The 13,945-nt window shown below is 38.0% G+C and overlaps 1 protein-coding gene across 2 annotated transcripts in view; it reads right to left on the bottom strand.

Moving 5' to 3' along the window:
* The window catches only part of senp3b (SUMO specific peptidase 3b), a 34,217-nt gene that overhangs the window by 17,588 nt on the left and 2,684 nt on the right, over positions 1-13,945 (bottom strand). For both annotated transcript variants that reach the window (XM_084712593.1, XM_084712594.1), the window contains exons 2-3: positions 10,549-10,674; positions 8,305-9,018 (exon numbers count right to left, since the gene is read on the bottom strand). In XM_084712593.1, the coding sequence (XP_084568719.1) occupies positions 8,305-9,018; positions 10,549-10,636 (802 nt within the window). In that variant the 5' untranslated portion in view covers positions 10,637-10,674. The remainder of the gene's footprint in view (positions 1-8,304; positions 9,019-10,548; positions 10,675-13,945) is intronic.

The following is a 13,945-nucleotide window of genomic DNA, read 5'->3' as shown; positions in this document are numbered from 1 at the left end:
AAAAGCAAAGAAATTATACATACAATTTTTTCTCTATGGATATTTCTCTATTCTTAGATTTAATATTTTTCAATAAATTAAAGTTAGAAAGTTACAATGTTGTGTAGTGGAACACCTTGCTCAGGTACAGCTTGATACATTGGGTGGAGTTGTTGTATGTTGCCACAACTGACACAAAATGCTACTGAAGAGAAATATTATAAAGATAATATAGTGAATGATGTTTATCTTGTCACAATAAATCCAAGATTCACTTGAGCATTTCACATAGTTCTAAAAATGTTGATAAAGCTGGTAAATTGATGATGAGGAGAGGATGTTGAGATGTTGCATGCCAGGTTGTGCTCTGCTTTCATTGTTCAAGACCTAGCTGCAACCTGAGTGGATTACTCAGTGGGTGCTTTTCATGGTAAATTGGTCTCCTCGTCCCCTCCACTCGCTTCCTTTCTTCGCGTCTTAGCTTCACCCAGCGAGGAAATGAAAGAGGGATGCGAGGAAAAAACATGAGGATGGAGGAGACAAAACTCCAAAATGAAAAATCTTTGTTCCACAGCGTCAATCTGAAGCGGCGTCAGTTATTGAGGCCTTGTTGCACAGCTGTATTAGCTGTCAAAGGGATTGCAGCTGGATGCCCATAGAAGCCTTTACTTATGAACAATTTCTAAAAACTCACAGTAGTCTGTAATTTTGTAATTTGTTTTAAATATGTGGATCATTTAAACTTTCTTTTAAATCATCTGCATATGCATGGGTTTGTGTTGTTTGATGATCACTCAAAAAAGTCACCTTTATATCCTAAAGTGCCAGACACATCACACACAGACTGACAGTGCATGATATTGTGTTTAATCACATAACTGTGAGAATAAACTGCGTAATTAAAACGATTTAATTAAATAGCACGTCATTTATACAGCACGCCCCTTAATTGATAAAAGACTTCCACGTAGGATACACCGGTGTAGCCTCACTCTGAGCTCCTCCAGAAGCCTCCTCTCCTCGCTCCTCGTCTCCTCCAGGTGCATTTAAGCAATTGGAAAATCCTTCATCAAGGCAGAGGGGAAACGACTTCTGGGTCAACGAAGGATGGAGGAGACGAGGAGGCAAAATTCAACGTAATGAAAAGCACGCTTTATGTCAGACAGATTCAGAGGTTTGGAGGCAGTGACAGAGGAAGAGCTTACTGGTTTCCTTACTTCAACCTCCCTGCTAAGATACAGCAAACACTTTACCAGCTTTTCACTCTGGTGCCTAAATTCACCGGAGTTCCACTGGTGATACCTGAGCTTCCCTTCCAGGTACACTGCGGAATCTCTAAAAAATTTAAAAATGAAGTAAATTAAAAACATATAATCAAAACTGGGCTGGGCATTTGGATGAATATATTGCCCACTGATGATGAGCTGAATCCATTGCTAGTTTTTTTGGACGATTTTTGTGGTGATATTCATTTTATTTTGCCAATGTAATCATCTGCAGAGTGACAGACGCTGCCTAGTGCCACGCTCTCATCCAGTGATACAGGACACACCCACTCTGCTGAACGATGAGTGCTCTAAGCTGAGTGAGGAGTGAGAGGAAAACAGCCTGCAGAGTCAGAGTCTTTACACTCTTTTCACACGGTAAATTAAAGATTTAATTCAAGCAAACCAGACTTGGTGGGGTTTAGAGGAGTGGAAAGACTAACAAAGACCATTTTGGTGAGTTTTACATGTGTAGTGTAAAACTCAGTGTGTTTTATGAAGTTATGCTCATCTTATTTCAGTAAAAGAGAGGAAGTTGAATACAGAAGGTGAAAGGTTGTGTTGCTCTGTTAAGTGTAAGAATATTTAATTTCTTAATGCAATTAGTCAGGAGCCTCAGTAGCAGGTACACAGTCACAACAGCCTGGCACATCCTCGGGTTTATATAGTCATGTAGGTGCACAGAGCTTGCATCCATGATTAGCTAGAGGTTAGAATGTGATGGCAGCAAGTCACTGACTTGACACAGTCGATAATAAATAATCTTCTTATTAGGAATAAATCTACCTCCTGTACAAACTGTCCGTAGCTGAATAGGGCAGGTCTGTGTCACCGTATTTTAATGTCAGTCATAATGCTGGTACTGGGTGTAAAAAGTAATACTGCTCGAGAGCAGTCATTCTCAGAGACTGGATCAGAATTCACATGTGGGTCACAGAAGGCTTTATTTGGGTCAACAAATATATGAAAGACTTTGGAAATTCTGCAAAATTAGGATTTATATCTGCAGTACACCTCTCATAAAGCATTTAAAATGTGTATTGTTTTAGTGATGAGAGGAAATAATGATGGTGATAACAATAATAAAAATGATAATAATAAAAATGATAACAATAATAATAATAATAACAACAACAACAACAATAACAATGAGATGGGCTCAATTTCTCTCTCATTTATAGTTTTAACCTGTGGATGTGTTTTCAGTAAAGTGTCAAGATATTACAAGGTGCAGAAAAGGCAGTAAAGATGGTCACGAACGTTCATTTATGCACAAATTACCTTTTCCCAGAATGTACTGATTAAGGCTTATTCTGTTTTGGATCATGATGCTTTGTCATTTTTTAAAACTGGGTCCCCAGGAAAGACTCTGGGAAACACTGCTCTAGTGAAGGCACAGTGATTAAATTGATAACAGCTTTCTTGTCTAACTTTGGGCGGAACAGCACAAATGAATAAATGACAAATCTAGTGATATTCTATATTTGTCAATTATTTAACAAACCACATGTGCAGACCCAAACCAACAATGAGCAGATCACACTGTCGTGTGTGTGTGTGTATCAAAACCTGGTATTGTATTCCTCTGTGCCATAGAGCTCCATTGTTGTCCAAAAGGTATTAGAACGAGTCGCACTGATGCACTGAGTGACAAGTTCCTTCATTATCATAAACACACACTGCAGCTTATTTTCACACAATCCCATGTACATCGTCCTACTGCTGGAAATACTGCAGCTCATTTTTTAAAAGTTTATCCATCCCCTAAAAGTCTTGAATAAATGAAATGTCCAATGATCTACTTGTAAGATTTTTTAACCATTTACTTGTGTACATGGCAACCCCACAAACTATTCAGCGACAATGGGGATAGGCATACAACAAGGTGAGAGGTTTGGCCTGTTGAGTGACTTTTGGGGGGACACAACCAAAGACTTGATGAGATCAAAGCACTGCAGAAAAAACTACGTCACACAGAAGAGAAATATGAAATGGCTGACAAGTGAAATGTCCAGAGTGGAAAGGAACGGTGCAGTGGTGTTTCTCAAACATGGAGGAACATGTGTTAGGTTGTTATCTAAAACTGAGAGAATTTAATGTAGAAAATAAGAATCAACATTTAACAAGGGATTATAAGAGAAAATAAGACATTGAGCAAGGACGAGGAATGGCTGAAATTTAAGGGGAGGGCACAGCAGAAACTGGAGGTCACTCAGTAGAGTGCAGATCCCCACCAGGCAACTGCCACATGCAACCAGGAGAGATTTATAAAGTTCTGCCAACATGAACATGACCTCCACATATGTTGCCCTGAGCTGAAACAACATGTCAAACTGAAGCAGTTGTTGATCGCTTGCAGCCCCTAGTGGCTGGTTAAGAAGAGTCAGACGTCAGCTGTCAGTGGTCGTATAAAACAGAGCAGTCAAAAACTAAAATTACTGCCTCACAGTTGTTTGTCTCCACCAACCAGTCAAGTTACAGTTTACATCCATGTCTGTCCACACTCATATAATGTCTGTAGTGAAGACTTTGAAGGATTTTAATATGAGACTTATCTCTATATTGACCTATAGCTTTGAAGGAATTTAAGAAAAGGTATTAAGATTTGTTTTTTGTTGACAAAATGGAAGTTCTTGCTATATATGTGTGATTTCCGTGAATAATTTCCAGGTAGAAACATGCTGTCTTCAGTTGGAGACTATTTTTCCACAGGCGGACAGAGCAAATTCCTTCAAGGTATTCTTGAGATGCTGCTGCCACTAGAATGGGGTGACCTAAAAACATGATGCCTGTGGCCATAAAAACAAAGGCACAAAGGCTTTTTCTAGATTTCTGAATCACAGATCTTTCAGCATACAGTCATAAATGTGCATTAAAAAATAGCTGATCGGTGAAGGATTATTTGAGATTAGCTGCAGACAAGCTGTATTTCCAATGATCACATATGTACGTAGGCACGCATTCACATGGGGACAAAAAATGAAGCACACAGGAGTTATGGCAAATGCAGCACACGTGGAGTGACCACTAGGATGCAGAATGAAGCAAAGAAAGACAGCGTTGGGCTGTACTCAGTCAGAATTTGTCAAATACAAAAACAATTTTCTCTTTTTTTTTTTTCAGTTCAGTGTTCCACACTGACCTCCTTTATCCTTTTTTAGTGCATATTGTCTCATTGAGTTTTTTTGAGCCACCGAAAGAAAATCTCAGGACACAGATACCCATCACTAAGGCCCTGTTGACACCTAGTATTAACATGTGTCTCAGGAGATCCGATTATAAATTGGGAAGTGCACATGAAACAGCTGTCTGATTCCAATTTGGTTCATGTAGGGGCTCTTTTACCTGCCATCTTTGATCTACCTGCCAGCAGCTAGGTATTTAAATACCCAAATGTACACTAAAATTGTGAAAGAAGAAAACATTTTATTGACTGTAAACATGTCAGATTTTATAAATGCAGTATTTTTGGGTTCTTTTTTTTTTACATTTTAAAACTGGTCACCATTCACTTCAATTGTACTTGATTTGGCTGCAACGCTGTTTTCCACTGAAGCCCCGGGAGTGTTTTGTGAACTGGAGATCTTCACCCATCCCCATCACATCAGCACAGGGGTGAGTAGATATTGAGTGAATTTTCATTTTTGGGTGAACTATCACTTTAAAGACTACTCAATACTCAAGGCCTATATAAACATGCTATGTGGTGTTATTGTTTTGTTGTGTAGATGATTCTATATGACTTTAAAATGGTCACGATTCAATTAAAATTAAACATTTTTTATTTAAAATTGATGGCTCTGCCATTGTCAAACTATCAAGTCTTGATTTGTAAAAATTAGCAAATCACTGGTTTAATGTCCTGACAACTATCATTTACGTTTTCAAATTCTTCTTTAAAAGGAAGGTCTATGTGATAAAAAGTGTGATATAACGGCTGGTAAACAACACTGTGTCGTCTTTGAAGTGAAGTCTGCATTTGGATTTGATTCTTGAAATTGAAAGCTCATATTAATTGATTTTAGATTGAAAATAACTCTCTGCATAAGAATTTATATGTTTTATTTATGTATTCATTTAAGTTATGTACTACAGGGATGTCACAATACCAGAAATTTAGTAGTTGGCCCCAATACCAGTGATTTTCCATGATTCATGATGTCCAACTTGATACCCCAGTTAAAAACAAAAATTTAAGCCATGGAAAAGTAATGCAAAAGTGAACTAAACTTTAAATATAATTTGAACTAAGAGTGCAGCAGTAGTGTAAATTTACTGATGAGACACAAAATGCTAACTTTGTATTTTGTTATTCTGATGACAGTACGAGTGCCGATGAGCTGCATTTACATTACATTAGCCTTTGGAGTTTGGCCATTGCAAACGTTGTGGAACATAAGTGGCAACATAGCAGCACAGCTGCCTTAGGCAGAACTAAGGGTATTGTATACTACTAAGGTGAAAACTTTTAATATGTTGTGATTTTAACATTAACTTGAAGTGAAACTCACTCACTCACCCTCTGAGCTGCTTTGGTAAGTTAATAAGTTGGAAGTGTTTCCTTCTTTTGTCTGAAGATTTTGACAACATCTGCATTAGAATTGGGTGGTATAAAGGTATTACAGTATACCAGAGTGTCAAGAAATCCTGAGGGTATGATTTTCAATACTGTCAAATACAGACACTCCTCTTTCTATTAAAGTGATTGGGAGACGCTGTGTTTTAGTGTACAGCTTACGTCACCAGGGGTCAGCAGAGCAGACAAATGTTAAATAAAGGGGATAAAGTTTCAGGACTAACCACTTAAAAAGAAGAAAAATCTCTGCCCCCGTTTTGGGTTATGTTGGATTCAGTCCAGATGATAAAGGAAATCTAACACTTTAGCAAGCATCACTGAGGACAACGTTTGAGTTTGTCAATGAATAACGGCTGCATCTTATGTATGCATGCATCATTTCCAAGATGTGGGAATAGTGCTACTCTGATGATCAGCTCCACTACTTTGTGGAAGTAGTGAGTACAGTGGAGTACAATGTAGTTAAGCCATTTCACAGAAATGGCGCCTAACACTGTATATCCCGTTAAAATATTAGGAGGGTTTGAAGGTATGAAAAAAAAGAATACAGCCCAAGCCTAATTCGTATTCTGGTTACTGTAAATTTATTATTAATCCCCAATGATCCACCTCGAATGCATGGACACCTATTTCCATAGATGACTGTTTATATTTTTTTCTTTTTGACAAGTTGAGGCAGAGCTGTGGCTGCAGCTGCACTACTTCTTCTACTCTCCAGTTCTGATACAACTGATGCTATCACAGTATATATGCTAGCCTCTTCAGGAGACACCATTATTTGTTCGAGGCAAATTGTTTCCATGGATGATCTTGCTGTCTGAAATCTAAAACCACACCTGTAGCTGCCAGTAGTCCCTCTGAGGATGTTGAACCTGCTTGTACCACCTCCAGTGCGGACCCAAACGGATAGCTCGGAGGCTGGTAAGATGGATTCTTGTGTGATCTCACAAATCCAGCCGCCTTCCAGGTGTATATACTACGTCTGTCAGGTGAGGAAGAATTACATCTCCTGTACAGAGGTTGCGCTAGAGTCTGTCATTTTGACTGACAGGGTCATAAAAATCCCGTCATAATCTATTTTTACCCGTCACTTTAATTTTTAAAATGATAATAATGACATATTCAATAGCATTTAATTTTCATTCATATTAATAATATTCAGTCCGAACAAGCTTAACAGAGAATCCACACCGTACCTCTTTTATCAACTCCATCAATGTTATTGGGCTTTTTGAAGAAACTTCAGCTGCTGACACTCAGTTGCTGTGACACTAGGTGCGTTCGAGATGATCCAGGCCTGCGCAGAATTGATCAGCAGTGATCGCCGCATAGTGCATGGCGGTTAGATTTGTGTCCGACTTGATCCCGACTTGCACTGACGTCATGCACATGTGGGCAACGATAACCTCACGAGATCGAGACGGCCGCAGTTTGTAGAGCCAGATGCCGCAGCTGCTCTCCACCGACTGCAAATGCCTGGCTGTCACCTGATTGACAAGCTGGCAGGCTCTGATTGGCTCCTAATTTTGACAACAAACACCACGTGTTGTATAAAATACTAAATTTCTGTGTAATTGTAATATTTAATGCTGGACATATCGGTCTTCTGTTGTGCAATGAAGTTTTAATCTGTCAGCAAGCAGATATTTTGTGTCTGATAATAATAAAGGTTATATATATATGACTTATCAAAAGAACAGTTTAGTGCTTTACAAGGCAGATAAAAGAACAGATGTTACATGCGTCAAAAGGAGGATCTCTTCTATTTTAACTTCAATCATCGATCAAGAACGCATTTCTTCAGCTATGAGCATGATCTGCAGACTACAGGTAACCTACAGGTGATCTAACAGGATGTTCGTGTCTCTTCCTCTAGTCTCTCGTAAGTGTACTGAAAACTGTCTGACTTGACTGCAGCTTTTTGTCTCCACCTCCTGCTGTGCCCGCCTGATCTCTCTACTCTCCAGGCGAGGCGCAGTTCATCTCGAACGTACCTAATAGCTAATTAATATGCTCACCCGCCACCAAGTGGTCAGGGGTGTGAATTGCAACCTGTCAAAATGACAGATGACCTTCAGATTTTTCCGTCACCGTTTTAAAAAAACGGTCAACGACGGAAAATATTCGGTTAACGCGACCCCTGCTCCTGTACCATAGGTACTACTGAAAAAACCAAGAACTGTCACATTTTTCAGTTTTGTCACTAACCTAGTACCAAACTGTCAGTTCCCAAGACATCCCTAATAGATTATATAGTTATATGTAATGGGAGGAAGTGGGGGCTTTTAATGTGAAATAAACAGGAAGTTCTGTTGTTGCACATGAAGCCTGTTGCACATTGCTGGCTGCCGATAAAGCAGTTATGAAACAGCCTTAAAGGTTGTCTTATTATCTGTACAAGTAGGGATTTCAGAGTAATTAGTTAAATGCACTAACACATGGTCGGTTTTAGCTTTTAGAAATAAATGTAGTGTATGTCAGTACCTCTCCCAGACTCTGAGAACCTCTCATCAGCGCTGTCATCTTCTCCATCGGTGTATGGTGACTGCTGGTATCTTTTTGTCCTCCTCTGCTTGCCATACAGACCGTACCTTTTCCCTCTCCGGCTCCATCGGTGTCCTTGCGAGCACACCCACTGGGCCCGCTGGCGCCAGCTCTTCCAGTGCTGGGCAAGCCGAAATCCAAGGCTTCCATGGTGGCGCAAACGTTGCCAGCGCCTGAGCCTCCTCAGAGCCCTGTACCTGCTGAGGTGGGACCTGAACAAGAACCCTGCTTCAGCCTTGGAGACAGTATCCTCTACAGTGATATCATCACTTTCTTCTGCCTTCTGTTGTGGTCCATATTGTTGGTGCTGTTGTGAAAGAGGGTGCTGGGTGGACTGGGAAGGAAAGTCTGGGATTTCCCACTCCACCTGGGCCTGGTCTCCTTCATCTTCCACCTCCTCTTCCTCCTCCTCTTCTTCTTCCTCCTCATTGTTATCCCAACCCTTGACCTCAAACTCACCCTCGTCATCCCCTTCCAGATTGTTTTCTTCTTCCTCGTCTCCTATTGCCTCGATCCTACCCATCCCATCTTCCTCCTCCTCGTCTAAATACTCTCCTGTCCACACCTTCTCTTTCTGCCCCAGCCTGAGGTGCATGGGGCTGGGCACACTGTGTCCTGACACTGGGACTATCAGGTGATCTCCAGGAATCCCACCTAAACACAAACATGAGCAGTCATTAACTGATTTTCATTTCAGTTACATACTACTCAAGTTAATTTCACATACAAATGAACAGACTGTTGGGCTTTGACATCACAGAGCAGAGAGCTCATAGATAATATGTGAAGAGAAAACTGTCATAATTGAAAAACTGGTACTAGGAGATGTCTGGCATATTTTCCTGTAAAACCACTTAAACAAATTATCAATTATCAGACTCATTGTATATTATTATTCTGTTGATAAGATTCATGAGTAACTGACTTGAATTTCAGAAATATTTAGTTTTAGTTATTTGAACATTGTGAAAGCTAAAGCTAATTAGATAGGGGGTTTCAACATTCAGATTCGGTAGGGAGATTTGATAAAAATATTATCACCCACCAACTGATATACAATTCGGACAAACAGACAAATTCACTGATGATGATGTCAACAGATCTGCCATACAGAGCACTGGCCTGCAATGTGAGTATCAGTTCAGATGGTGAAATTTAATCTAAAAAGTTTAAAGTTTCTAATAATAACAGATGTTTTTATTTATATAGGACCTTTCAAAACAATATAAAGTGTTTTAAAATAGGGCAAACAGTTTAAAAACATTAAAAAAGAATAAAGAACATTAAAAGAAGGCAGGGATGCTCATAGCAAGATGTCACACTGAATACATTCTCTCTTGTTTGCAAACTAGACAATAAATACGCAAAGTTAATTCAACAGAATGTATTTCGCCTATATTGCAGGATTAAAATGCTGACATGACAGCTTTTCTAAAAAAAAAAAAAAAGTGTATATCGAGGTGTTCTTAAGTGTTCTTTGCAATTAAATTGCAAAAAAAAACAACCTTGTGATTGTTTTTGGTATAATTCAATAAAAATCAAAGGCACCTTCCTCCAGGGAGAATAAAACCACACTCTGTTCTGAGTGTTACAAATAACCTTACCAAAAAGGCCCAGGGCTCAGTCAAGACTGTCTGTCTGCAAAATTATAAAACCTAAAAGTGCACAGAGCACTGATAAATGTCAATAACAATGACAAACCTACTTTTCATTAACCATGACAAAAAAAATAAATAAAGTTATTAAGAAGGGAAATTAAGAGGGAAATTCTAAAATATTAAGTCAGCTCATTGAGATTGACACGTGTGACATTTGAGCAGTGGACTGCTATGATTGGTGGATTGGTCAAACGTGGAAAAACTGCTGTGGTTGGACCAAATTGCAAGGTTGGTGTTTGATCGCAATTCTCTGAAGGGACTGGCTTATTATCGTAATCAAAAGGTTCAATCAAAAATTTTTCACTCTTTTCTGATATTTCTGTATATGAAACAGTTAATAAAGAAAATAAGCTGCGGATTAATAAACAATAAAATAATCATTATTTAGAGAGCAGCTTGTATGATCATATTTTTTGACTGTTCACGTGTTGACTTATGACCAGGCGTTAGCACCTATGGTCTAAGTCATACAATGCAAGTCTAATGAGAATGTGAACATACAATTGACAAGAAGTAAAATGTCTACCTCCTCCTGTGTCGTCCTGCCCCACAGCGGTCAGACCCAGGTCTCCCTGCCAGCGGTTCTGGGCCAGGCTACCGCCACTGTCTCGCATTATCCACGGACAACCCACGACCTGCGCCAGCTCGTCACCTACAAACAACAAGCACAGTCTACAGTGGGAATGCAACCATACAGTCAGCTCACAATTTGCTTTGATAAACTGAATTTTGTGAAGTTTACAAATCAGTCTGACGTGGCACACAGTTCCTGCTTGTTGTCACATCAAAGTGAGCCAAGAACTCGACCGGTGTCTGTCTGTAAGACAGTGAAAACCACCTCAGAGGTCAGAGCAAGCTACTTTACTTTCTATAGACATGTAGCTAGTAGAGATGCACCGATTTCAATTTTCTTAGCAGATTCCGATTTTTATAAGGGTCTGACCTACCAATTCCGATTTTGGCTGATTCCGATTTTCAGTCTTTCTAAGAACTGTAATTGACAGCATTCACAAACATTTTTGCAAATTTTCTTGTAAAAGTTATATTGGATATTCATAATAAGACACTGACTATTAAATGTTCATTAAATACTATTTAAAATTTCTCCAAAGTCCTCCAGGTTACAGCCAGGGCTTATTATAGTTTTATATTAAGATTATGAATCAGCTGAATGTGGTCTCGCGATATCATGAAATCTCATGGGATTCGCAGGACGTGATTTCACGTGATCTCCTGTGTAAGCAGATTTAAACAAGACAGACGCTCTGCAACAGTTTGCTGCAGTAAAAATTTGCCGTGAGAAAAACAGACGCAGAAGTTAAATGAGTCTGGATGAGAAAATGTTTGAGGAGACACATCAACACAGGTTGTTTATTCTTCAGCCAGAACAGGAGGTGAGATTTTAACTGTCCAACATTAGCCTTTAGAGTTTAGTTTAGTTTATTTTTGCACGATTAAAACACACATAAAAGGTAAGAAAAGGAAAGAATAATGAAATACAGTGCAGGGAGAGGCAAAAAAAAAATTGAAGCCTCCACCTTGTAAAATGTTCACAAAGTAATTAAGAACTCAAAATACAGAAAAATAAAGAAGAGTACATAAAATAATACAAGTGATGGCAAACTACTAGTGACAAAGTATGTTTGATTACAACAACAAAAAACAGCAATTATAAAATCAATTTAAGAGCAAAAAATGTGAGTATGTGATATGTATGACGATGTTAACCTGTATGATGTGTATGTGATGGGAAACCAGTTTATACTATGTTGACCCTTGAGCAATAGTAAAAAAGCTTCACAATGAATAAAACAAATTTAAGCATGGACAGTAAGCCATAAGGAAAACCCATTACAAAACAGCAGTTAAATGTTTTTTCAGGCATCTTTTGTAACAGTTTATAGAGATACAGGTTTTTGCCAGGTGGAAAAAATCATTCCATAGTTTAGTTTCCTTAAATCTTATTGAAAATTGACCTCTACAAGTAAGGAATTTCGGAAGATGAAGAGCTGATGATTTACGAGTTAAATATGAATGCAACTGTGAATTTGTTGTAAAATAAGCTGTGAACTGCTCAGTAATATTCCCTTCAATTAAAAATGTTTTGTAAATAAAAACTAGGGTCCAATATTGATATCGGATATTGGTCCCATATCAGCCAAAAAACGAGTATTGGATTTTATCGGACTGCATCTGAAATCTCCGATAAACGCTCCGATAAGCAGTCCATTTTCCGCTCCAGCACTTCTATCCATAGGTGACTCTGGTTGCTGACTATTGTTCTCTGTTTGAGTTACATCACTTGATCAAGCCTTTTCTAACATTCCACACTACAAAATAAGTAATAAAAGTATGTATGATATCGTATTGGATCGATATCGGTATCGGCCAATACTCAAGGCTGCAATATCAGTATTGTATCGGAAGTGAAAAAGTTGTATCGGGACATCCCTAATAAAAACACATATTTGAAAAATATTAATATCATAAATGGTGAGAATCTGAAGTCTCTGAAATAACGGGGCAGATGAGGTGTGCGACTCTGATCAGGTTGCGATCCTAACAAATCGTTTCTGGAGGACCAAAATTTTGTAGAGAGTAGTTGGAAAAGTACTCGCCCAAACTATATTACAATATGAAAGATAAGGATAAATCAGACTATAATAAGTGTTAGAAGACAGTCTATGGTAAGAAGATGACTCATCCTATTTAATCTGAACCATGTAGCATAGTTGATTAAACCAGCATTAGCATCCTTCATCAGTGAATCAAAATTTGAATGAGAGAGAACAAGAGTTGTGTCATCAGCAAACATTATTGGGCAAAGAATATTTGAAACATTAGATAAATCATTTATATAGATGAGGAATAATGATGATCCCAGAATGGACCCCTGGGGGACCCCACACAGTAATCTAGCTTTGTTAGAATAGCAAAGCTTAACACAAACAAACTGACTTCTATGAGTGACATAATTAGTTAACCAATTGAATGCAACATCTTGAAAACCATATTTATACAATTTTGCTAATAAAATGTGATGGTTTACTGTATCAAAAGCTTTTGAAATATCAATGAAAATATTAAAAGTATACTCATTGTTCAGAGTGTGCAGAGTAAACTTTGTCCATCAGGTGAAGCAGAGCCACATAAGTGGAGTGATGTTTTCGAAAACCATACTAATGTTTCTAAAGAATTGAATTTGAATCTAAATGAAAAAGAATTTGTTTATATACATTTTTTTCTAACATTTTTGAAAAACATGGCAAAATAGATATAGGTATATAGTTGTTAAAACAACATGGGTCATCTGCTTTAAATAAAGGTATAACTTTGGCAATTTTTAAATCCTCAGGGACAATGCCTGTTTTCAAAGACAATGAAAAAATATGAACCAGTGGCTGCAGTATGGACTGTTTCACCTGTTTGACAAGATATACAGAAATATTATCATGACCAGCTGATGATGGTTTTAATTCATCAATTATGTCATTTATTTCATGGATATCAGGGGGCTTAAAAGAAGAGATAATAGGAAAATTACTTGGGATAAATTCCAATGGGTTACCATGACAAGGAGAGATTTTATTTGCTAATTCATAACCAATATTAACAAAAAATCATTAAATTTTTGAGCTATATTAAATGGATTGAAAGAATTGTCACCATCCAAAAAGATTGGAGGTTTTCTCTTTGTAGCAGCTGATTAATGATTTTCCGTGTGGTTTTAATATCATTTGAACACCTCTTAAATTCTTCACTGAAATATTTTTTTTCTAGATCTAACTGAATGAGTATATTTATTTCCTTATGTCCATAAAATGTTAATCAAATTCCAAGATGACATCCTCAATTGTCCACAAGTCAAAGATATGCAATTTATTGTCAGAGAGGAGTAAAGAAACCAGAAAATGTTTTCTTTT

Source organism: Lutjanus erythropterus, chromosome 23 (assembly GCF_056507025.1).
Source record: "Lutjanus erythropterus isolate fLutEry1 chromosome 23, fLutEry1.hap2, whole genome shotgun sequence".
Taxonomy (NCBI): domain Eukaryota; kingdom Metazoa; phylum Chordata; class Actinopteri; order Lutjaniformes; family Lutjanidae; genus Lutjanus; species Lutjanus erythropterus.
The sequence above is the reverse complement of the archived record's forward strand: the minus strand, read 5'-3'. Positions and strand labels throughout refer to the sequence as shown.